The following is a 24,775-nucleotide window of genomic DNA, read 5'->3' as shown; positions in this document are numbered from 1 at the left end:
ATTTAAATTCCTTGGAAAGAAGCATATAATGGATCTTAGTATGCTGCTCAATAATGACCAATTGGTGGCTGATCTTGTTTTATCCACAAATTTATTTTTGCTCCCCCTTCTGAATATTTAAAATCTTATTTCAGTCTATAAAATTTTCTTTGTAAACATTTCAGGATATATTTAATAGAGAAAGACTCTCCTTAAAGTTTACATGCCAATACCATTATTACATGTAAATACAAACAATAATAATTCCCATTAACTGTGCAGATGGTATTCAGATTTTCACAGTTCTCTTTCTCCTTTCTCTTCCTTCTCCTCCTCCTCCTCCTCCTCCTCCTCCTCCTCCTCCTCCTCCTCCTCCTCCTCCTCCTCCTCCTCCTCCTTCTTCTCTCTCTCTCTCTCTCTCTCTTTTTACAGTGTGTAATTTGAGTTGGGCTCCAAATGAAGGCAGATCATTGCAAATGTCTCATTTGACTTATGGTTCCTGCTCAATCTCTTTTTTTCTTGTTTAAATACTAGTTCATTAATCCTGTTGTATTTTTTGTGTTTTGCTAATTACATTACCATGATCTTTAAATTCTTATTTTTTTCTTTGTAATAAATCAACAAATCTACAAACTTGATCAGATTTTTTTTTTTTCCTGTTTAGGGCTATGGTTGTGGCTCAGCTGTAGAGCACTCGCCTAGCACGTGCGAGGCCCTGGGTTCAATCCTCAGTACCACATAAAAATAAATAAACAAAATAAAGGTATTGTGCCCAATTACAACTAAAAAATATTAAAAAAAGAATACATGATAGAGGGCTGAGGATATAGCTCAGTTGGTAGAGTGCTTGCCTCGCATTCACAATGCCCTTGATTTAATCCCCAGCACCACAAAAGGGAAAAAAAAGAATACTTGATAGAAAGTGGTGTGTTGATCTACTATAGGGCACATCATGTCTAGATATGGATCTTTTTGTGATGTTAGCAGCCATTAATGATAATGGCTTAGATCTATATATTCATTAGAAATTATAAAGTAATGCTTTTCTAACTTTGCTGTTCTTTCATATATTGGTTGGAAGATCTCTATAAAGCAAATCATCAACCATTTGATTACCTTAAGGTATAGTTCACTTAAAGGCAGGGTAGATGTAAAAAAAAATTCTTTATTTACCAGTTGTTAAAATATTGAATTTATTCCTTACAGTATACAGAATTTAACATACTTGATGTGTTTCAATCCATTGTGGTTATTATCCATATTGATTTTCACCTTTTCATTTTTGGCCAGTGAAGGCTTTTTCAAGTTGGCTTCTGCATTTTTTTTTTTTTACATGATGAATGTCTTTGGTAGCTTCCTTCATTTATAGTAACAGTGATTCCAGGAGAATTTTGTACATTTCCTGTTCCATTTAGGAATCAGACATTTCCCTGAGGACTCTTAGTTCCTTTTTGTGGAAAGTAATATTTAGAGACCCATAGCCTGGATACTAAGAATATTCTGGGCTACTGAACTAGTTTTTGCTTCTAGTCCTTTTTAGTAGACAAAAAAAATAAACATTTTTTTTTTAAAATAAAATGTACTGTGAGTTTATATCCTATTATTTTAATTCAGAAACATTCTTCAGACCTGGGGACAAGGTGGTAGAGTGTCTAATACAACAACAAAACAACAACAAGAAACACCCTTCACACAGAAAATGAGTAGAGAAGGAAGCAAAGTCTATATATTTACATACATTTTTAAAGAATTACATTATTTAATGTAAAATATTTTATTGCCTTCTGTTCTTTCAAGTAAATGGTCTATTGGAATTTCTATTAGTATTAGCAATCTAGCTGATAACCATGGTATTAATTTTAAACATATTGCTTATTACTACCAGCATAGGTCCTAGTCTTCTTTGAAACCTCCTTCTTTTTTATCTAAAAAAGCCCACTATTGACTAGGTCACAAGTAAATTGGCCTGTGCAGAGGCCCAGAGGAATTAAAAAGCCTTGCCTATTTGGACTTAACCTTTTTAAGTCTCAGTTTTTATAATTGTAAAAAGTAGCTAACAGTTCCTAACTTACAGAGTTATTGTGTGGATTAAGTAACCTAACTGACAAAAATTCAGCAAGAGTGCCTAATGCCAATACCTCCATAAATATTGTCATTATTATTCTATCTATAGATGTTGCCAATATCTTGTTTGGAGCATGGAATTGATGAATTTAATTAAAACATTGAAAATAAGAAGACAGGGAGGCAAATCTGAACTATTGGGAAATATCAATAAAAAATGGGAGTTCATAACCCACTTGAATCAAATGTATGGAAGATGATATGTCATGAGCTTTGTAATGTTTTGAACAACCAATAAAAAAAATAGTCTAAACTAGAAATTTAGTTGTCTTCACTTTTCCATTCTGTTCTCTACTCTCAACAGGTTATTTCAGATATTACTGGAGAAAGTACAGATTTAATCTTTGTCTTATAGTCAGTTGTATTAACCATTTTTTCTATTTCCCAAGTGTATTTATTCACATTGTTATGGTTGAATATAAGCTATCCCCCCAAAGTTCCTGTTAATGCAGTAGGTATACTGAGAGGTCAAGTGATTGGATTGTGAGAGCTTTAACCTAATCAGTCCATCCTAGTTTGAATGGACTGACTGAGTGGTAATAGTAGGCAAGTGGGGCATAACAGGAGGAGATGGGTTACAGGGAGTGTGCCCTGGGAGTGTGCATCTTCCCTGCAGCCCCTTCCCCTCTCACTCTGTACTTCCTGACCCTGCCATAAGCTGAGCAGCTTTGTACCCCTGGGCCTTTCCCAGATTATGTGCTGCTTCATCTTGGGCCCAGAGTAATGGAGTTGCCTACCTATGGACTGATACCTTGTCTATGGACTGAGACCTCTGAAACTGTGAGCCCGAGTAAACTTTTTCTCCTGTAAGTTGGTCTTGCCAGGTATTTTGGTCACAACAATGAAAAGCTGACTAACACAGGACTTTAGATAGGGCAGTGGGAAAATTGAGGAGTTGAGACTAGAAAGCAGGCAGTGATCAATCCATGCAGGGCTCCCTAAGTCAGGATAAGGGGTCTGAATTTATTCTGAGTTGGAAAGTCTCAAGAAAGCTTTGGTTGGAAAATAATACACTCTGATTTACATAAAAAAATCAGTGTGTTCACAAAAGACAAGAATAAGGGAAGGAGACCAGAAATAGGAGGCTAATGAAATAGTGTAGATGAGAGATTTTCTTTTGCTCTCTTTTTTCCTTCTATTATCAGGCAAAAGCTCCATCCTGAAGCTCTTGGTTGCTGGGAAGCCTCAAAGCTGCTCCAATTCAGGTTCCTGTGAGGAGAGCTGTCCTAGCAGCGATTACCTATTGAGGGTCCTTAGCCTGACAGTTTACCCAAGGGTGCATGATGGGTTCTAAGAGTAGGCACATAAATTCAATTACTTTCTTCTGGGCAGAGTTCATAGCCTCTCACCAGTTTGTCAAAGATATTTGTGACTTTCCAAAGGGTAACAGCCATGGATAGACAGGGTATTGAGCACTATAGGAGATGATAGGAGTTATGGGAAGCAAGAGCACCAAAGGTAGATACAATTAAGAAAAATGAGTGCAACTAGAAGTAGGCAGACCAGATCATTTGGGATTCAGTATAAATAGTAAGAGATAGGAAATCTTTTCACTTCAGTTTCTTTCCCCCACATTTTTACTTACATTTCTGAAAATAAAAGTTTTACCTTATAGTCAATGTTCCTAACAGCCACAAGATGGCAAGATTGCTCCTTAAAATGCATGTAAGTCAGAGGTGGGGGGAAGAATGTGTGTCTAGTGTTTCTCTCCACAACCTCTTTAATTTGCCTTGTTCCCTTACTTGGCTATAAAGAACTGATGTGTTTAGATTTTTCCTCTTTAATTTGAATTCGAACATAGCTGTTTTTGAAATTGTAAATCTAAACATACAATTAGAACTAATTGGATCTCATGCTCATCTATTTTTCAGCTCCTTATTAAACTTTTCAATAAATCCAATCTGTCCATTGTCAACAGAGTAATCTTAGCAAACTACTATTTTGACAATGTCAAAATAGTACCTGTTTTTAAGCTCTATTTATTGTCATAAATATTTGTTGATAGTATTAGTTGCCAGTATTCAAATAGTTAAGATAAGAATAAGGTGAAAGAGTGGAATAATTGTTACTGATATTACAGAAATATCTATCTATCTATCTATCTATCTATATAAAACATACATATATATACAATTGTTGTTAGCTTCTTTAAATGAATAAGTGTAAGATTCTAAGTACAAAAATTTTCAATTTTTACAGATTATTAACGCAATTTAAATGCTGAGAATCTATTCTCATTATTTCAACACACCTCAAGGCAGTTTTCTTTTTGTTATTATCAATATTTTATGAAAAATATAAGCTACTATATTATTAGTGCATTGATTAATGCATATTTATTGATACATTGATAAATTTAATGCTCAATGTAAAATGTACTTTTTAAATAATCTTTTTTGTAGTTGTAGATGGTCAGAATGCCTTTATTTTATTTGTTTATTTTTATGTGGTGCTAAGGATAAAACCCAGTGCCTCACACATGCTAGGCAAGCACTCTGCCACTGAGCTACAGCCCCAGCCCTAAAATGTACTTTGTTTTGCTGTCTTATCAAATTGAATCCCCATAATGTATCTGTGAGATAAATGTGAATATTGCCATTTTTCAGATGAATATGTTGAGGTTCAGGGAAATTAAATGAATTATCAAAGATTTAAAGATTGGCAAAATTGTAATTTGAATTCAGACTTTTTTCAACCCTGAAACTCATTCTATTTTTTTTTTTCATTATGTCTACTGCCTCCAGTGAGAGTAACTATTTGTATATTTCTTTAATAGAAATACAGGAAAGTTGCAATTTAAAGTAATTAGGATATTTGTGCCTCCCTCTTGTAAGCAGAACAAAATGAGAATTTGTACCACAAGGGAACTATTATGGTGCATTTTTATTTAGTAAGCCATTTATTTTTCTGAGCACATTTTCCTACAGGCCTTTATTTAGAAGGTAACATTTAGAGCAGTGCTAATGGTGGTGGTTGGGGGTAGGTCTATCCCTGTCTGAGGGATTTGGGCTGCTGGCCAGAAGCACCTATTGATTTTCATAACCTTGAGTGGACTGAAACTTAATCCTTGACTTCCTGTTGAGATAAAAGGTGGTTCAGGAGTACAGAGCATTCCTGCCTTTTGGTGGCAGCTTCTCTTTGCTCTGAAAGGCCAGTTCAATGCTGAGAACCACTTGTGGTTTGAAAACCACTGTATCCAAGACTGTAAGTGGGATAGGGTACTGTTTATAGCTACAAACTAGCAAACTTTTCATTCTTTAAAGCTTGGGATAAATTTCTATATCTCTGCATTGGGAACATTGACTTGTACTTTACATCCCCTTTTGGCTTTTTTAAAGATTTAAAAAGTAATAGTTCAGAATTTACACATTTTGTTTTGAAATGGGGAGAAAAACTTTTACCTGAATCAAGACATGAGTTTTAAAAAAAAATTTATTATTTTTTCTTCATACAGTAGTTTTAATAGAAAGCTAAGTATAATGAAAGAAGATTGGCTATGAATAAATGATTATTGAAGTTGGCTTGATGGCTTATTATAAATTCTATTTTTGTTTGAAATTTTTCATAATAAAACATAAGGAGAGATGTGTTTTGAAGTCTTCTCTGTCATTAAAAATGACAAATATGAATTAATCTTAAACAATTTTATTTATTAATAATAAGTGATGATTTTTTTCTGAGGATTTTTGTTTTACATGCTGACATTTCTGACAAAGACTGTTTCTGGTAGCAAATGCATCTGGTTAGGTTAGTTGGTTATTAGTCATTTACATATTCTAGTTACTTTATTCACTTATATTTTATAGTTTTTTTTTTAAATTTTGAATAACAAGTATTCATTTATTCTTAGTCAATAAATGTTATTGAACACTGTCCTAGATAGTGAGGATACCGCCGTGATTCAAATAGAAGAGACAACATAAATCAATAAATGTATAAGTAGATTGTATATATATGATATATATATATATCATATATATATCTGATGATAAGGACTATGAAGACAAATATAATTGGCTAAGAGGAATTGAAAGTGCAAAGTGAAGGTGCTCTTATAAAAGGTCATCAGGGCAGTCTCTCTGATAAGAGACATTTGAATAGAGGCCTGCAGGATGCCAGGGAATGAGGTGGAGGGAACATTTCAGGTGGCAAGTGAAGCAAGGCCTCAGGGAACCCTTTTTCTGAAACTTCTAGAACAGGGAATAATGGGTATAGAAAGCAGTTTATTCCCTCTCTGGTTGATGGATTTGGAGACAGACTCATGTAGCTCCCGACATAATTTTTATTACTGAGCAATAAATACCAAGACTGAAGAGAGCAGGAGAGAAGAATTCTTGTGTTCTCATGATTCTTGTTGATGCCCCCTCACTCCTCAGAAGGAAGGAAGTAAGGAAGGATGGGAGGAAGGAAGGAAAGACGGAAGGAAGAAAAAAATGTGACACCTTAAAAAGCACTGTTAGAAAATGTAATTGTTTTATTTATGTCCAATTACTTTTTTTTCACTTTAAAAATTTTTATTTTGTTTTTTCTAGATATACATGACAGTAGAGTATATTTTGATATACATACACGGAATATAACTTATTCTAATAAGGATCACATTTTTATGGTTGAAAATGATGTGGCATTTCATGGGTGGCGTATTCATATATGAGCATAGGGAAGTTATGTCAGATTCATTCTACGGTCTTTTCTATTCCCATTACCCTCCCTTTCCTTCATTTCCTTTGTCTAATCCAATGAACTTCTACTCCTTCCCCTCCAACCCCACCATTGTGTGTCAGCATCTACAGAGAGAACATTTGGCTTTTGTTTTTTGGGTTTGGCTTATTTCACTTACATGATAGTCTCCAGTTCCATCCATTTACCAGCAAATACCATAATTTCATTGTTCTTTTGCCTGAATAATATTCCATTGTGTATGTGTACCACATTTTCTTTATTCATTCATCCATCTGTTGAAGGGCACCTAAGTTGGTTCCATAGCTTAGCTATTATGAATTGAGCTGCTGGAAACATTGACATGTCTGTGTCACTATAATATGCTGATTTTATGTCCTTTGGGTATAAACTGAGGAGTGGGATAGCTGGGTCAAATGGTGGTTCCATTTCAGGTTTTCTGAAATGCTTTCCATAGTGGTTGCATCAATTTGCAGTCCCACCAGCAATGTATGAGTGTACGTTTTCCCCCACATCCTTGCCAACATTTATTGTTGCTTGTATTCTTGATAATTGCCATTCTAACTAGAGATGGAATCTCAGTGTAGTTTTAATTTGCATTTCTCTAATCGCTAGAGATGTTGAACATATTTTAATATATTTGTTGACCATTTGCATTTCTTCTTCTGTGAAGTACATGCTCAGTTCCTTAGCCTATTTATTGATTTATTTTATTTTTTTTTGTGTTAACTTTTTTGAATTTTTGTTTTATATATCCTAGAGATTAGTGCTCTGTTGGAGATGCAGGTGGCAAAGATTTTCTCCCACTCTGTAGGCTCTCTCATATTCTTGATTGTTTCATTTGCTGTGAAGAAGTTTTTTAGTTTGATACCATCCCATTCACTGATTCTTGATTTTACTTCTTGTGCTTTAGGAGTCTTGTTGAGAAATTAGGTTCCTAAGCCTACATGATGGAGTGTTAGGCCTACATTTTTTTTCTAGCAGACACAAGGTCTCTGGTCTAATGCATAGGTCTTTGATCCAGTTTGAGTTGAGTTTTGTGTAGGGTGAAAGATAGGGGTTCAAGTTCATTCTACTACATCTGGATTTCCATTTTTCCCAGCACCATTTTGTTGAAGAAGCTATCTTTTCTCCAGTGTGTGTTTGTGTTGCTTTTGTCTGTTATGCTATAACTATATTTATGTGGGTTTGTCTCTGTGTCTTCCAATCTGTTCTATTGGTCTTTATGCCTGTTTTTTGTGCCAATATCATGCTGTTTTTGTTACTATAGCCCTGTAGTATAATTTAAAGTCTGGTATTGTGATGCCTCCTGCTTCATTTTTCATGCTAAAGATTGCTTTGGCTATTCTGGTCCTCTTATATTTCCAAATGAATTTCATGACTGTCTTTTCTATTTTAATGAAGAACATCACTGGAATTTTAATAGGAGTTACATTGAATCTATATAATGCTTTTGGTAGTATGGCCATTTTGATGATATTAACTCTGTGGATCCATCTTTCCATCTTTTAAGGTCTTCTTTAGTTTCTTTCTGTAGTGTTTTATAGTTTGGATTATAGACTTCTTTCACCTATTTTGTTAGTTTGAATCCCGAGTATTTTACTTTTTTTGAGGCTACTATGAATGGGATAGTTTTTCTAATTTTTTTTTCAGCTGATTCATCATTGCTGTATAGGAACACAGTTGATTTATTGGTGTTATTTTTATATCCTGCTACTTTAATGAATTCATTTATGAGTTCTAGAAGTTTTCTGTTGGAGTTTCTGGGTCTTCTAAATATAGAATCATGTTGTGGGCAAATAGGAATACTTTGAGCTGTTCTTTTCCTATTCATATCCATTTAATTTACTTCTTTTGCTTAATTGGTCTGGCTAGAATTTAAAGGACAATGTTGAATAGAAGTGGTAAAAGAGGGCATCCTTGTCTTGTTCCTGTTTTTAGAGGGAATGCTTTCAATTTTTCTCCATTTAGAATGGTGTTGGCCTTGGGTTTAGCATTAAGGCTTTTAATGTCCAATTTCTCAATTTATTATTTATGTTTTCTTTTCATACTTGAGAAAATATAAGAATCTATGGAGACACTGCTTTGCTTGTTTGTATATTGTCATGTGCAGATCAAGAGTTGTAAATATCAACTGGGGCATGGGAGGTAAGTTAGATGAGTGAATCAAGTTGAGAAGTTCAGGAGTAAGGAGTGGTAGAGCTCCTGGCAGGCTGACGTGTTCTTGTCTTGTGCAAAGGGGAGAGCTGTTAGTTCAAGATTGTTGCCCTTTAAGAGTGTTGTTAAGGAAGTTGGTTCCTTAACAATATATTAGAGTGTTAACCTACATTTTATCTGGCAGTTGCAGAGTTTCTGATCTAATTCCTAGTGGATCCTAGATCTTGGATCCACTTTGAGTTGACTTTTGTGTGAGGTGAAAGATAGGGATTGTTTTTATTCCTCTACATATGGATATCCAGGTTCCCCAGCACCATTTGTTAAAAAAGGCTATTCATTTGTCCAGTGTTTGTTTTTGGCATCTTTGTTGAGTACCAGATGACTGTATCAGGGTGGCTTTGTCACTGTGTCTTCTGTTCTATTTCATTGGTCTTCATTTTTATTTTGGTGCCAGTTCCATGTTGATTTTTTTCTTTTCATAACTCTGTAGTATATTTGAGGTCCAGTATGGTGATGCCTCTAGCATTACTCTTCTTGCCTAGGATTGCTTTGGCTATTCTGGGTCTCTTATTCTTTCAAATGAATTTTAGAACTGTTTTTTTTTTCTAATTCTGGGAAGAATGCCATTGGTATTTTGATGGGGAATGCATTCAATCTGTGTAATACCATTTTGATAATATTAATTCTGCCTATCTAAGAATGTGGGTGGGAGTTCTTTCCAACTTCATGTGTCATCTTCAATTCATTTCTTCACTGTTCTCTAGTTTTTATTGTAGAGGTCTTTCATCTCCTTGATTATATTTATTCCCAAGTACTTTTTTTAGGTTATTGTGAATATGATTATGGCATTTGCTGGTAAATGGATGGAACTGGAGAGCATCATGCTTTGTGAAATAAGCCAGACCCAAAAGTCAAGGGTCAAATGTTTTCTCTCATATGTGAAAGCTAGACCAAAATTAGAAAAAATAAAAAGGGTATGGGAAGGACACACCATGAAGAGAGATCAGTGGAAGAAAGGAAGGAAATTGAGGGGGAAGGAGGAGAAACGGGAAAAGGAGGAATAGTGGAATGAAACTGACCTATGTATATATATGAATATGAATATGAATATACCACAGTAAATTTTACCTTTCTGTATGTCTATAATGCACTAATTATAAAACCCCATAAATACATAGAAGAAATACCAGTAGAATAGAGGAAAGGGGACAGGGGAAGGGAGGAGGGGAAGGAAAGAGGAAGTATTGGGGACTGAATTGGAGCAAATTAATTCCATGATTGTATAATTATGTCAAAATGAATCCCAATATTATGTATAACTATAATGCATTAATAAAAAAAAAGAAAAAAGAAAAGAAAAAAAGTTTTTCTGTCATGTAAAAATTTAAGCCTTTCTTTGAATTTATTTTCTAATTTTTCAACAAAAAACAGAATTTGCATTTTTTGTGTTATCTCTTGACTTTTAATTGTTGGCAACTAAATAAGATTATTTTAAGATGTTTTCAGGCCAAACAAAACACTTATGCAGGTGGGATCAGCAGTTTTTTACTTTCTGGGGTAGAACACTGTAATGAATTCTTGGTGTCTCCTTTAAGGGATTGAATAGATCTAAGTAGGAACAAAATGCTGCAAGATTTCTGGAAACAAATGGTTTCAACACACTATTGTGAAATGGTTATAGTGCACCCTGCATGGTGCTTATCATGTCTATTCTTCTTGTTTTAGGTTATGGTCAGACAGGCCCCATGTCTCAAAGAGCTGGTTATGATGCCATTGCCTCTGCTATTTCTGGTCTGATGCACATCACAGGGCCTGAGGTAGGTATTCTTCTTAGAATGTTAATAATTTTATATTCCACACAATTTTTCTCTTCATTAACCTATAGGATTAAGTTAGAATTAATTTTAAAAAGAAACCAGTGAAATCAAATGACTTACTAAAGTAAAATGGAAGTGTGTTCATTACAGTTATACTGAAGCCTAAATTTCAGTATGGTCCCATGAAAAGAATACTCTTTTTAGAAAGAAGCAATAAATCAGGTAGTGAACACATTTCCCACATTTATCATATTATCCAAACTTAATAACCTTTGTGTGATTTAGGAATATTTCTTTTGTAAAGTAGAATGGCTTATTAGACCATAGATGTTCACTTTTGCCAGAGTGTACATAGCAGAGGGTTTTTAATATGTGTACATAGCAAAGGGTTTCTTTTTTCTTTTGGAATATTATAAGTAACTATGTATTTGAAGATTTGTTACCTAAATCCTCAGGCTTAGTCGAATCTGATTTGTCTTATGTGTTAGAGTTTGACAGTGAAAGAATTATTTCATTTTATGACAATCTCTCGCCACCAGTATTTGCTTGGTAAGTTCCTAAGGAGTATATAAAGGGACAAAATGTGGTTGTTTAGATTTTAAAAGATGGAGTCTGGGGGTAAACAATATGAAGTGAGAGAAAAAAAAGAATACTGAATTCTAATAAATAAAATTACTGAAAGGCATGCATTTCAAAACAAACTGAATTTGTAGGCTTACAAATCTTGTTCTAGCAGGTATTCTTTCCCTGAATCACTTTGTTCAGTCAATTCTTTAGGAAATAGTGCTGCAGTGTTGGGATAACCAAGGGGAGTAACTTCAACTCTTCTCTTTTGCAGTCTTTATTTCTTTTTAGTTCAAAACACCTGTGGGATTTTAATGTCTTATGATATAAGTTCTTTTGTGCTTTCATCCTCTGTTGTTTAATTTTTATAAGTCACAGAAAAAAATGTGTGGCTTTTTCTTAAAATATTCAGAGTACGAGTTTCTTTCTACTTATTTAGAGAATGGAGCATGAACATATTTCTCTTTATTTTATCCCATAGTCTCTTATATGGTCAAGCATGCACAGTAATGAGTGCTGATTTTAAGGACACTGAATTCAATTGGGAATATGTGAAAACATCTGGGTCTTTTAAAATTATAAAAGTGCTAAAATGAATGAAAGACTGCTGAAGTGAAGGACTTTCATTATTCCTATACTACACCATACTGTTTCTGAAAGGGATAACCATACAGTGTGTCCTCAGCCTTATAATTTACCAGTCAACAACAACTTTCCTTTTCTTTGGTACCATACTTGGGTAATTTTTGTTATAGCTAAGCAAATAATAACATGTATTGAGCACTTACTATGGTGTCTTTAAACATTGTTTTATATACTTTTAAGTATATTAAATTAAGCAAACTTAATTCTCCTGTACTGTATCTCTTTCACCTAGATACAGTTCTCACTCTTTAGGTCATTCATTGGACCAGTGAAAAGTTATTGCATATATTCCAAGGACTAAGGAAGGCACTGGGATTAAGCACACTGTAGGATAGGCATAGTTCTTGCCCTCCTGGAACTGTCAAGTGGGAACAAGCATTAGCAGAAGATACCCATTGCATACCAATAAAAGGAGTGCTGAAGAAGAGTACAGGGGGCTATTAGCATTTATAATATTATACCTCAGACCATTATCATACTTCTAAGTATCTTCACAAAATGTGGTTGGACAGCAAAAAATAAAAGCAGATTAAAGAAATCAGGTCATACTGGGAGTTCTTAAGAAAGTTGTTTTTCCTTATCTTATCAGCAATATATGTTAGTTCCCTAAATCTCTCAGCAGCAGCTTCATAGGTGGGTTCACTTATGAAGCCCTGGATAATTTCGCTTGCTAGCTTATGCTCACACAGGATTGTATCATGTTGTGTGTGAACTTTTATCAAACTGCACAGCTGTATATCTGTGCTGCAGCATAACTTCATGCTGTCAGATGATTGATTGGAACCAATTCAGGTTGCTCTATTGTTAGGAGAATTTGCCACATCACCCTTCACAGTGGAGCCTCATCTTTACAGGATGGTCAGTTAGGAAAGGTTTCTCTGAAGACTTGATGTTTCAGGGGGGACTCAACTTGGCAAAACCATGCATGATGCCTCCCTCCATTCCAGAGAGTCTGATAGGTTTGAGGAATCAAAAGAAGGCCAGTATTATTGGATTATTGTGAACTAGCAACAAAGGGTGCAAAACAAGATTGAAGAGGGAAGGAGTAGTGTGGCTATATTTATTGTTTATAGATATTACGTTAGTTTGATGAGAAGAGAAGGTACATTATTATGCATAATTTTTTAGAGGTTATCGCATGTATTTCTCCCTGGAAATTGAGTGATGTTCCAAGCATAGCCTGGTACTCTAATGGAAAAACTCAAAATGTATTTTTTTCCCTAGTGAGTAATATGCCATTTTTATCCCAGAGGAGGCATACCCAAATGTATAGTATGGGATAAAATTTATGAAAGCAGTTTTATGATGGGATTTAAGTCAAACTGGGTACAGTTGACCTCCACTCAGTCTAAAATCTAACTTTTTAGGTTTGTTATGGTATTGTCAGACAAGATTCTGATTTGATTGTGGAGAAAAAGAGAACCAATTTTGTGTACCTACTCTGTCTAGGCCTATGCTAGATGTTTTTCTTGTTATCTCTTCAGCCTTCATGTTGCTCCTTCCAGGTAGGTATAGGTACATTCTGTTAACTGAAGCTTAGAGGTTTAAATAACTTGTTCAGAGTGTTCAGATGTTCAAAATATGTTTTCCTCCTGGAGCCTGTATTCTTTCCACTCTTCATGATGTCTACAGAATGAATCTTGGTTTATTGTATTTGTATTTTGTTTGTGCATGCTGCTTGATATATGTTACACTTTAGTGAACAGGCCATTGGTACAGTGACTCAACTAAGAGGCTGAGGCCCAGCTCCAGTGCACACCTGTGTAATGTTGCCCAAATGGGTCTCAGTAGAATATGAGCCTTTAAGAAAGACCATGGTCTTTGCTTGGGTCACTTATGTCTCTGTGCTTAGAATAGAGCCTTAGTAAACATTCAATAAATGTACGTTTAGTGAATGAGTAAATGAATGCCTGGCACTGTACTCTGTGATCTTGTATATATTACATAGTTTACCGTGTTCCAGAGAAGTGCTTCTGAAAGTGAAGCTCACATACCTCCTCTAAAAGATATTGTGCAGTGCAAATTTAAGATATCTTTTGTAAAATAAAAAAAGCATGAAATTATGTATAACATAAGGTAGTCAATTTCTTATTGTAACTGCAGGTTCTTGAGTTCCACCCTCAGAAATACTGATTTGCGGGTAGAGCAAATATGCATGTTTAATGATGGGCCCAAGTGCTTTTAATAGAGGTGTTTTGTGAACCACACTTGGAAATAGTTATGGGAGATATTATTATTATTATTAAAAATGGTTTTACTTTATAAATAGCAGGTATTCTTTCATAGATTAAAACAGAAGTTAATAACTTATTAAGGTCTATAACTATATGCTTAAATTATAATCTTATGTTTAGAACAAAATCATATTCCCTTATTTTTTCATTCGTGGCACTATGCTAACCAATTTTATTCAAAAGAGAATATTCTTTTTTTGTTTTTTTTCAGCATAGGGCACACAGAAAAGGTATTGGGAATGAAACCAATAAGTATGAGAGATTCTGGAAAGTAAATGACACAAACATGTATGATATGAGTTCTAAGTAAAGGGTTAACTATAAGTCATGGCACACTTAAACATCAAGAAGAATGATGCCAATTGAAAAATCAAACATAAATCATACCTGTTTATTTTTGGATTAGGTACCACAATAAGTTACTCTATAAGGAGCAGATAAGTTAGCTAGATCAGATATACATTCATAAGAAAATCAGAAAAATATATAACTTCATAAAATTAAATGTTATGTTATATTGTAGACAATACAGAAAATTGTAAAATAGAGATGTCTTTTTTTTTTTTTTTTTTTTTTTTTTTTTAGGATACACAACCTTTGAAACCCTACTGAGTTTTATAATTCTAGAGGTTTGGGGGCTAGGGACACTGCATGTGTGCATATATGAGAGAGATGTGTTGACACTGATATCAGTTATTATTCAATTCTGTTCTAGTGCTCAATAAAATAGGTGTTCTTAATTTAATTTTTTTCAAAATTAATTGAGAAAATTTCAAAATCTATTTATAACTTACATTTAATGTGATAGAGAGAAGTTCTTATTATAATTGGAAGAAGTGAGATGTAGCTTAGGGTAGGACTTCAAGGAAATGGTAGGACTTGAGTTGCTTGGTACCTTAAAAGATGTATGTGATTCAGATGGAGGGAGACATTCCCAGTGGAGATCACACTAGGAGTAAATACAGGGAAGCAGTAAAGAATCAGGTGTATCTATGGGCCACTTACAGAAAAACTGAGAGTTAAAATTTCAGAGCAGTGTGGGAAGGTTGGTTGAGGACATACTTTAGAAAAATCTTCAAGGTCAAATAAAGAAGGTGTGATGTAGTTTGCTCACAGTATAGTTAGGTAGATTTTTTTTTAGAAGGGGAATGATATGATGAAAGCTGTGCTTCTTAAGATTAGTTTGACCCAAGCATACAGGTTGAATTAAATCAGGTTAACGAGCTTCCTAGATATTTGTTTTACCTTATAAGAACCAAGGAAATGCACATAATTACACAAAGAAAAAATGTTCTTACATTGCTGTCAAAGGCACTGTATTGTATTTTCTTTAACATTTTATTTAATAAAAAAGATGTTATACATTCATGTAATACTAAATCCAAAAGTCATATAAGTAGGTTGACCATACACTTTGTCATACAAAATAGGACATTTTTAAGAGTGTAAGAGGGCTTTCTATCTACTAACAGTGTGACATAAACAGGGCCTTTTTCCCCCTATTATCTAGGAGTCTACAATATAAACCTTATTTCCTCTGACCCAACTCATCTTCTCCTTAGAGGCAATCTAGTATTGTTGCTTACTTTTTGCATTATTTCAGAAATATTCTATTCAAAATCCAAAATACCCTTCCCCTATTTTGAAAAAAACACACTTGATGGCATAGTTTTTCAATCTTTTAAAAATTCATTTACAAAAAATGAGGTAAATTTACATACATTATAGTTAAAAATCTTAAGCATATGATTCAGTGATTTTTTTTATTTTTACAAAAATAAAATACAACTGGAAAAATGCAACTTAGTTCAAAGCAGCATATTTACATCACTCCAGAATTTCTTTATGTGTCTTCCCAAGTATATCATCTCCTCCCAGAAGTAGCTACTGTTTTAACTTCTTATACTGTAGACCGGTTCTACCTTTTCTTGAACTTCTTGGATGGAACCACATAATACGTTATATATGTAAGCATAAGATATATGCTTCTTTAGCATAACATAATATTTTCGAGGTTCATTCACTTGTGTGAATCATTAGTGTGTTTTTGTTGCTGTATAGTATTCTACTATATGAACATACCCCAATTTATTAAATGTTTTATTGATGAGCATTTCAATTGTTTCCAGTTTTTGCCTATTATGAATTAAATGCCTATGAACATTCGTTGGAATGTCTTTTGCTGGACATATACACCCATTTCCCTTGAAATATTTAGGAGTAGAACTGATGGGTCACAGTTTCAAAATAGTTTTAACTTTAGTAGACTGCCAGTTTTCCAAAACGGAAGAGTTTATTCCTTATTAGTAGGATTGACAGTTTTGAATTCCTTTATCAACTCTTGACAATATAATCTTTTAATTTTGAGCCATTTTTATAGTGGGTATGTTGTGATTTTACATTGTGATTTGAATTCACATTTCCCAGATTAGTAAAGATAAACATTTTTTCATATATTTAGTTGCAATTTAGATATACTTTGTTGTAATTTCAATGTCTATGTGAATTGCATATACAAATGACCATTTTTTTTTATCTGAGTTAGTCTTTTACTCAGTGATTTAAAGGATTACTTTCTATGTTTTGGATATAAGTATTTATCAGATTTCAAAATGAACTGATATTTTCTCCTCATCTGTGGCTTATATTTTACTCTCAAAATGGTATCTTTTGATAAGTTTTAAATTTTAAGTTAAATTATTTTTTCCTTTTATCATTATTCTTTTATTGTCATCTTAAAGAAATCGTTGTCTGCCTTCAGTTTTATTCTATCTATATTTTTGATTTTTATTTTTAGAGTTAACTGAACTAAACATTTTGTACTATCTTTTATTTTGCTCCATATATATTGGAGATTATTCTATATCAGTACACTTGCTGGATATTTAGCTGTTTTCTATTATTTTACTATTACCTTAAGATTACTATCTTTATTTACACCTGTCGTTTTATACATATACAATTATATCTGTAGGAAAAATCCCAAATACAGGACTGTTGTGTCAAAGGATTTGTTCATTTTACATTTGGTAGATGTTGATACTCTGTAAGAATGAGCCAATTTACACTCCTATCAGCAAAGTCTGAGAATAAGGACCTATGTAACTTTGAAAGATCTGTGTAAATAAAACAACTAGAGATGTGACCCTTCTCAACACACACACACACACACACACACACACACACACACACAAACACAGACAAATCTACTATATTTGCTAACTGGTTGAAATATATGTTCCCTAAAAATGTGTCATAATTAATTTTGTGTCTCTTGTGCTGAGTGGAAAACTCCATGTTTATTAAATCCTATAGGGGTTACAAATTCATAGGCATATCAGATATATTTCTTATGACATATCAGGATATCTTGATCTTGATCTTATTTATTTATTATAAATGTTAATATCAAATAAAAAATTAAATAGCCTATGTTAAATAATCAACTTTTTCTTAACTTATATTCCTAAGATGATACAGCTTAAACACAGCAGGCCATTGATTAGTCAGAGTTAATGGTGAAATAAATTCATTTCCTCAGTTTTATTTATACTTTTAAAAGTAATTATTTTATAAACAACACATATATATTTTAAAAGTTAAGAAATACAGAAAATAACAGAAAAGAAAATAACAAATGGTCCTAATCTTACCATTTAGAAGTTCCTACTTAAATTTTGGAGAGTATTAGACCAGACATCTGCTTATGCTTACATGTGGGCAATACTCAGAGGGCATGATGAATAAAAATAATTTTATGAGGATGAGATCATAATACTCTTGCTAATATAAAGCAAATAAGTATTAAATTTAATTGAGTTTAACAGAGAAGCAGCTAGTTGAAGTGGAAGTTATTGCTTAAATTTAGCTAAATTATTTCATCTTAACAAAAGAAATTGTTACTAGAAAATAGTTTTGAGGTTGAGACAAGAGATTATGGAAACCCATAAGATTAATTAGAGTTGTTTCATGCTTTTAACCTACATTTTCAATTTTAAACATCATGGATTGAGTTCATGCTATGAAAAATGATTAGCATTCCTACATTTCTTCCCTCTACCTTCCCGCCTATCTCTTCTTGACTGTTGCTGATTAAATATTTGTACTTAGACAAGGTTTAGTTTACAATTAAATACTTTTGTTTGGTAAGCACTCTAATCTTTCTTGAAAGTCTCATGACATTTAAATTCTGTTCTAAGACAATAATTTCCCCAATTTGGAGTAGAACTGGGATGAGACTGCAGAGAAGTTGTGGTAGGAAGCCAAGCCATGAAGGGCTGAGAACAGTCTCTTCTGGGTTTAGAGTTTAGCTTTCTTTATGAGACCCAATCAATTATCTGTGCTAGCTAGGCCTACTCCATCCAGCTAAGGGTGAGCCCACTCCTGTGTGAATGTTACTGGCAAATCCTGCCAGCACCTTTGGTCATGGCTCTGTACCCGAGTCTTTCTCCTTTAAAGATATTTTTGTGACTTTTCCCAGTGTCATCTATTTCCTATTTTTATTGTGCTCTTACCTCCCTTAGAGATTTTTGATGTTTTTTTCCCCTCAGTATCATTTGGGCAAGGAAGATGCAGAGAGGGTCTGTTTCATATGGGTAGCACCTCAATCTTAATTTCTTTTCTTGAACTTTGACCTTCAAAGTTACTAGTTATCCCCTGTTGTCGTTTGGTTGTTAAATGGACCAATTTGTATGACCTAACAGACAATCACATTATCAACAAAAAACCAAAACAACAGAGATAAAGATGTTTGTGAGTACAAATGAGTTGGTAGGATTCTGCTTCAATGTACTGTTTACTACAGAAAACTGGAGGATTTTTCAATTTTGCTTGAATTTTCTTGAATGAAATAATGTTTCAAATAATGAAACATTTGAATTATTTATTATTTTATTATTTAACTATAATAAAAACTCTAAGGATGAAACTGTACTTTGATAAACTATAATTGTGTTATGAAAATGTTTTGAGGTAACTTCCAAACAATGTAAGATATTTTGTGAAACATGACAAATATTGTTGAAAATTTTCAAGTATATTTGCTATAGAAGTGATGAATAGTAATTTTCAAAGTAGTACATTTTTAGAATTTATAGCATATGATTCTTTGTATTTCCCAATGCCTCTTAGAAATATAGTATATAACAGCTATTAACTTTATTAAAATTTACTAACACTAATGAATAATAGAACTGTGGTAATGTATTGAAGTTTGAAAATAGTGAGGTATTCTGATTTTGATTGGAATAGTGTGTGATATAGCATGAAGACTATGTGCTTTGGAGTTATACAGAGTTCAGATCTAGGCTCTGCCATTTGTAATGCTGGTAACTTTAGACAAGTTACTGTAAGCCTTTATCCATCTGTGAGATGGAGAACATGTCTATTTTTCATGGTGGTTGTAAAAATTGTACCTATTGTAGTTCCTAATAAGAGTAAGTGCTCAATAAATGGACTCTCGAATTATTTTCCTACATTGAGGTTCAGTCCTGAAAGGGTGACATCATTGGTAGCTTGTCTGCCCATTACCATAATATTTCCAGTTACTCTCCAACCCCTTAGCCTTCTTTATTCTTTTTTTTCATAATACTTACATTTGTATGCGAAGTTTAGAAATGTAAACTTTTTAAAATTATCTTATTTAAATGCCAATTTTAAGATAAGTTTCATCTTATTAGTTTATTTATTATTTTCACTTTTAACATGTAAAATTCTTTAAGGCCAGGGGCTGGTTGTTTCTGAACCCCCGAATCTACATTCTGGAATGTAGTTTTCCTAATTCAAAATATCAATTTACTGAATGTGTAAATACATTTACATGTGTTAAAGCCACTAAGTTCCAGGTTAGTTTGGTAAAATTTCAAATAAATTTAGAGAAAATAAGGTATCATGTTTTCCTGCTTTACAAACCGATTTGTTGATGGCCTGTATTGACTGCTTAATTTAGTTTAATTAGTTTAAACAGAATTGTATGGGAGTAAAGTCAGTCCCCAGTGACTAACACTTATACTTCTGATATTTGTTATTGGTGCTCATTTGCTATTTTAGCTGTTATTCTATAGAAATTATATCATGATGTAGTTCTACCTTGCTGTTTTCACATTTGACCCATAATGGAAGGAAACTCAGAGGGGGAGGGGAGATATGGAGGGAGATATTGAGAGAGAGAAAGAGATCTGTGAAACTTTCATAGGCTTGCAACAGTTCTCAAATTCTAAAACCTCTTTTGGGGTTCTAGTCATAGGTTTCACAATTATGTGTACACACACAATCCCAGTTTTTCAGAAATAACATTGTTTCTTTTTATTTCTTCACGCTGGTTATATCCTTATTTTGAGATATGCTTATTCTTCTTCCACATTGCAGAGCTGGTAGATCATTGTAATTCATCTACATATAGCATTAATGTGCCTGAATTTGTAATACTGAGTTAGTTTGTAGGCACCAAAAATGCCAGAAAAATGTCAACAAATTAAAACATCTCAGAGAAATGTTAAAAAAGTCTTTTTTTTTCCCTAAAGGAGGAAATATTGAAGTAAAAATAAATGGTTTATTTTAATGTTGTAGGACAAAAGGTCACTTAAGTATACATGAATACCAATAAAGAAAGAGACTTTAGATTGGTATATTATACATGCATTTATTTTTTTTCAAATTGTTCTCAGTTGGAGGGTGTGCATCCTTGGCTGTTCCACTTCCTGCAAACTCCAGACCAGGGGCAGTGTCTGAGGCTTCTTCTTTCATTTTTTTGGTGGTACTGGGATCAAATCCAGTTGTGCTCTATCACTAAGCTATAACTCCAGCACTTTTTTATTTTTTATTTTGAGACAAGGTATCATTAAGTTGTTGAGGTTGGCCTTGAACTTGTGATTGATCCTTCTGCTTCAGGCTTCCAAGTCACTGGGATTACAGATGTGCACCATTGTGCCCTGCTTGTATTATTTTCTTGAAAATTGCAGACTAGATTGTGTTTTTACCTTAAAAGTGATAAATGTGTGAAGTAGTATCTATCTTAATTAGTTCAATTTATCCATTCTACATGTTATATGTATTTCAAAACAGCATGTTGTACATGCTAAATATATACAACAAAAGAAAAAATATCATTGTCAAACAATGGTAGAAGCATCCAGATGAGTTATGTGTGAAATCATGCTATTGTAGTCTTATTCAAATGCCGGTTTTATGGTTACCTTCACTCACTAATAGTCATTTGATTAACCCACTCAGATGATCACATTTTATATTTATGTAAAGATTCCATTTTGGGATCTTTGTTTGATTGCAAATTCCTTGATTTTATTAGCTCTCTTAAACTTTTAAGCCCCCCACCTTTTTCCTATGCATTTAGTCATTCAATTCTCCCTACTTCCCCTGCTCCTGTCTATAACTGTGACAAAGTAGAATGGTTGTCTCTTTACTATGTGAGTTCTGAGCTTGAAGTATTCTAGGTTAGTAATGGTTTACATCTGGGGTAGGAAAACTCCTGATGAGTTTTAAAATGAATGTGTGGGACAAGTTTTTTTTTTTAATATTTATTTTTTAGTTGTACTTGGGCACAATACCCTTATTTTATTTATTTATTTTTGTGTGATACTGAGGATTGAACCCAGGGCTTTGCATGTGCTAGGTGAGCGTTCTAACACTAAGCCACAATCCCAGCCCGTGGGACAAGTTTTATTAGCATTTTGTGCTTGGAGAAGGGTTGGTAAACATCCTTCATGTATGAGATGGGCTTGCAAATCTAAATTTCTTCTTTCAAAATGGCGGTAGTGCTTATTGAATGCATTACAGAGTATGCAGGAGTTCTGTTCATCCCTTATGACTTTACTCCTTTTTTGGCTTTCTTAGGCATATTTTGCTGCTTCTTTCCTTGCTCCTGTATAATTTGATTTATGCTGCTAATTGTATGCCTGTGTGCCTTCTTTAGAAATAAGTGGTCTGATTCAGGGAGAAGGTCTTTGGGATATTTCCTTTGTATCCCTGGAGTATAACACAGATCCACTATGATTTGGTGCTCATTGATTATTTGTTATGAATTTGGAACTTTTAGTTGATCCGGGAAAGATTCAACTTTAGTTTGATAATAAGAGGCTGTTACATGGTAGCCATAGTTTGAGATTCCTTCTAGAGTTATTTAAGGTACACATTTAGAAAGAAAAGGAGTCTTTTTAACTGGGAGACCATTTAATCTAAACTTCATACTCAGAATATGTGAATATAGAATTTCTGGTTTGTGCATATTAGAGAAAAATAAGGTATAATTGTTAATATTCAGTTTGAGGGAAGGATTAAAAAACATTTAAATAAGTTAATAACTTCTATATAATGGTTTTTCTCTCTGAATCTTATGAAAGAAGTAACCATTCCCACATACACTTTCCCCCCCTAAGCAAATGGTTACTTCTGAGAGTGTTATATTCACTCTGGGTTATCATACTTCAAAAACAATTTTGTAATCCAAGAAGATAATGAATTGAATAACCCAAATTGTCTCACGAATATAAAATAGTTTCTTCAATGAAAGCCTATAGTAATTGGACTTGTTTACACTGGTTAAGGCAAGAAAATTATTTCTGTTTTTATCTGTTTTGATGGAGAAGTGTAATAATTATTTTTATTATTCTTAGAACAACAAACAAGAGAAAAATCAGCTCACATCAGAGAAGAGGTTTTAATTAGCTGAATGGGGAACTTTTTGACCACTAGAGTAATGAGCACAGTGATGTACAGAGAAACAGATTATGTAGATTTTATCAGCATGGTGTGGTGGGAAGATCCTGGACTTTGAGAAAATCTCTCTCAAAGTCCCTGAGCCTTGAGGCTGGGGTTGTGGTTCAGTGTAGAGTGCTTGCCTTGCATGTGTGAGGCCCCGGGTTTGATCCTCAGCACCACATAAAATAAATAAAAACCCAAATAAAATAAAGATATTGTGTCCATCTACAACTAAAAAGAATATTTTTAAAAAAGTTGCTGAGCCTCAATTATTTTTTAAAGAATATTAAGGCATATACTAAAAGATACATTTAGGTTAAGTGATCTAATATGTAGATAAGCACCTGGAGAATAATGCTAGCGCTGAGCTTTTACCTTACTAGAGCATCCTGAGAGATCTGGAAACTCTAAAGAGAGAGGAATTAGCATCTCTCCTAGATGATTTAGAAATTTATCAGCTAAAGACAGGGTGTTGGACCAAAGAACCGTTTGAGATTTTTTACAGAGTTCAGAGGAGGCCTGTTAAATATGGGATGGCATATTTATAGATATGAATAATGTGAATATGAATATTGTTTTGTTTCATAAGTTAGAGCCATTGGCTTTCAGATTTGTTTTTGTTGCTTTGATCCACAGCACAGAAAGCTACCATACTGAAACTGTGACTTGGATGCTTTGTTGAGAAACAGTATGAACAGAAGTAAAATAAATTTTTAAACTATTTCTTAGTCCCTCCCTTAAAATATCACATTCCCCAACCTTCCATTCCATTTTCTCCCAGTCTTACCCTATTTAAACTCATGAGGACAGCCAGACTACATGATATTTTAGGCATCGCACTGTGGGAGCTAAGTCAAAATGATTTAGATGGTTTTTAGTCACTAGACAAGAAAATAGTGTAATCAACTAATGTATTTAAGGAATTTTTGAAAAATTTTAATTTTGGATATTTTTAATGTAGTAGGCTCCCAGTGAATGAAATTTCTCAGTTATTTTCTGAAAATGTTTTGGTTTACATTTTTCTAAGTAGTATAGAACATGTTTCTCCAAAGATAAATTTGATTGTTTGCAGTTCACTCAAATTGTATAGAACAAACCATCCCATATAAGGGCTTGATCATTTCTTGACAGTAGTTGTAGAAATGACAACTCAACTCACATATTTAAAAATTTTTACTCTTTACTGATTGTCTGAAAAGGCAAAATGATAGGTATTTTTTTTCATTTTTTTTTTTTTAGTTTTAGGTGGACACAATATGTTTTATTTTTTATTTTTATATGGTGCTGAGAATCAAATCCAGTGCCTCACGCATGCTAGGTGAGCGTGCTACCATTTTAACCACATCCCCAGCCCCACAAAATGATAAGTATTGAATAAAATAATATGTGAAGAAAACGTGGTAGCAAAAAGAAAAGTAGTTTTTGAGTCAGAATTCTTGAGTTTTAGTTCTATTTGTGCCCTTTGTTCTCTGTGACTTTGACAAGTTACTTTATTGTCTAAGTATTTCTTTTGTAATCTATAAAATAGGGATAATATTGATACTTACAGCATTTCCAATGAGAGTTAAATTTGATAGGATATGTTAAAGCATTTTGAAAAGACATGAAGTATTACATAAATATTAAGGAATGAAGGAACCTGAATATACCTTCTTACTGACTTATTAAGTCCAAACTTGATCATGTAACCTTAATTAGAGAAGGCAAATTAATTCAGCAAAGTGGCAAAGGCAGCAGATTTGGGCTCATTTGATTTGGGATATCATCTTGACTTCTGAACTTGCCTCAGTCTGGCTAGGCACAAAATCACGAGCCACTCAAGCAGAGACAAACTTTATTTTTTGAAACTGCCATCAATGC

The 24,775-nt window shown here is 33.5% G+C and overlaps 1 protein-coding gene across 8 annotated transcripts in view; it reads left to right on the top strand.

Moving 5' to 3' along the window:
• Window positions 1–24,775, top strand: part of Sugct (succinyl-CoA:glutarate-CoA transferase) — a 679,655-nt gene that overhangs the window by 95,226 nt on the left and 559,654 nt on the right. For all 8 annotated transcript variants that reach the window (XR_013435050.1, XM_005319213.5, XM_021722294.3 and 5 more), the window contains one exon: window positions 10,666–10,757. Coding sequence is in view for 7 of the 8 variants with exons in the window: in XM_005319213.5 (XP_005319270.2) it covers window positions 10,666–10,757 (92 nt within the window). In the remaining variant the exon portion in view is untranslated. The remainder of the gene's footprint in view (window positions 1–10,665; window positions 10,758–24,775) is intronic.

Source organism: Ictidomys tridecemlineatus, chromosome 2 (assembly GCF_052094955.1).
Source record: "Ictidomys tridecemlineatus isolate mIctTri1 chromosome 2, mIctTri1.hap1, whole genome shotgun sequence".
NCBI classification, from domain to species: Eukaryota; Metazoa; Chordata; class Mammalia; order Rodentia; family Sciuridae; genus Ictidomys; species Ictidomys tridecemlineatus.
The sequence above is the reverse complement of the archived record's forward strand: the minus strand, read 5'-3'. Positions and strand labels throughout refer to the sequence as shown.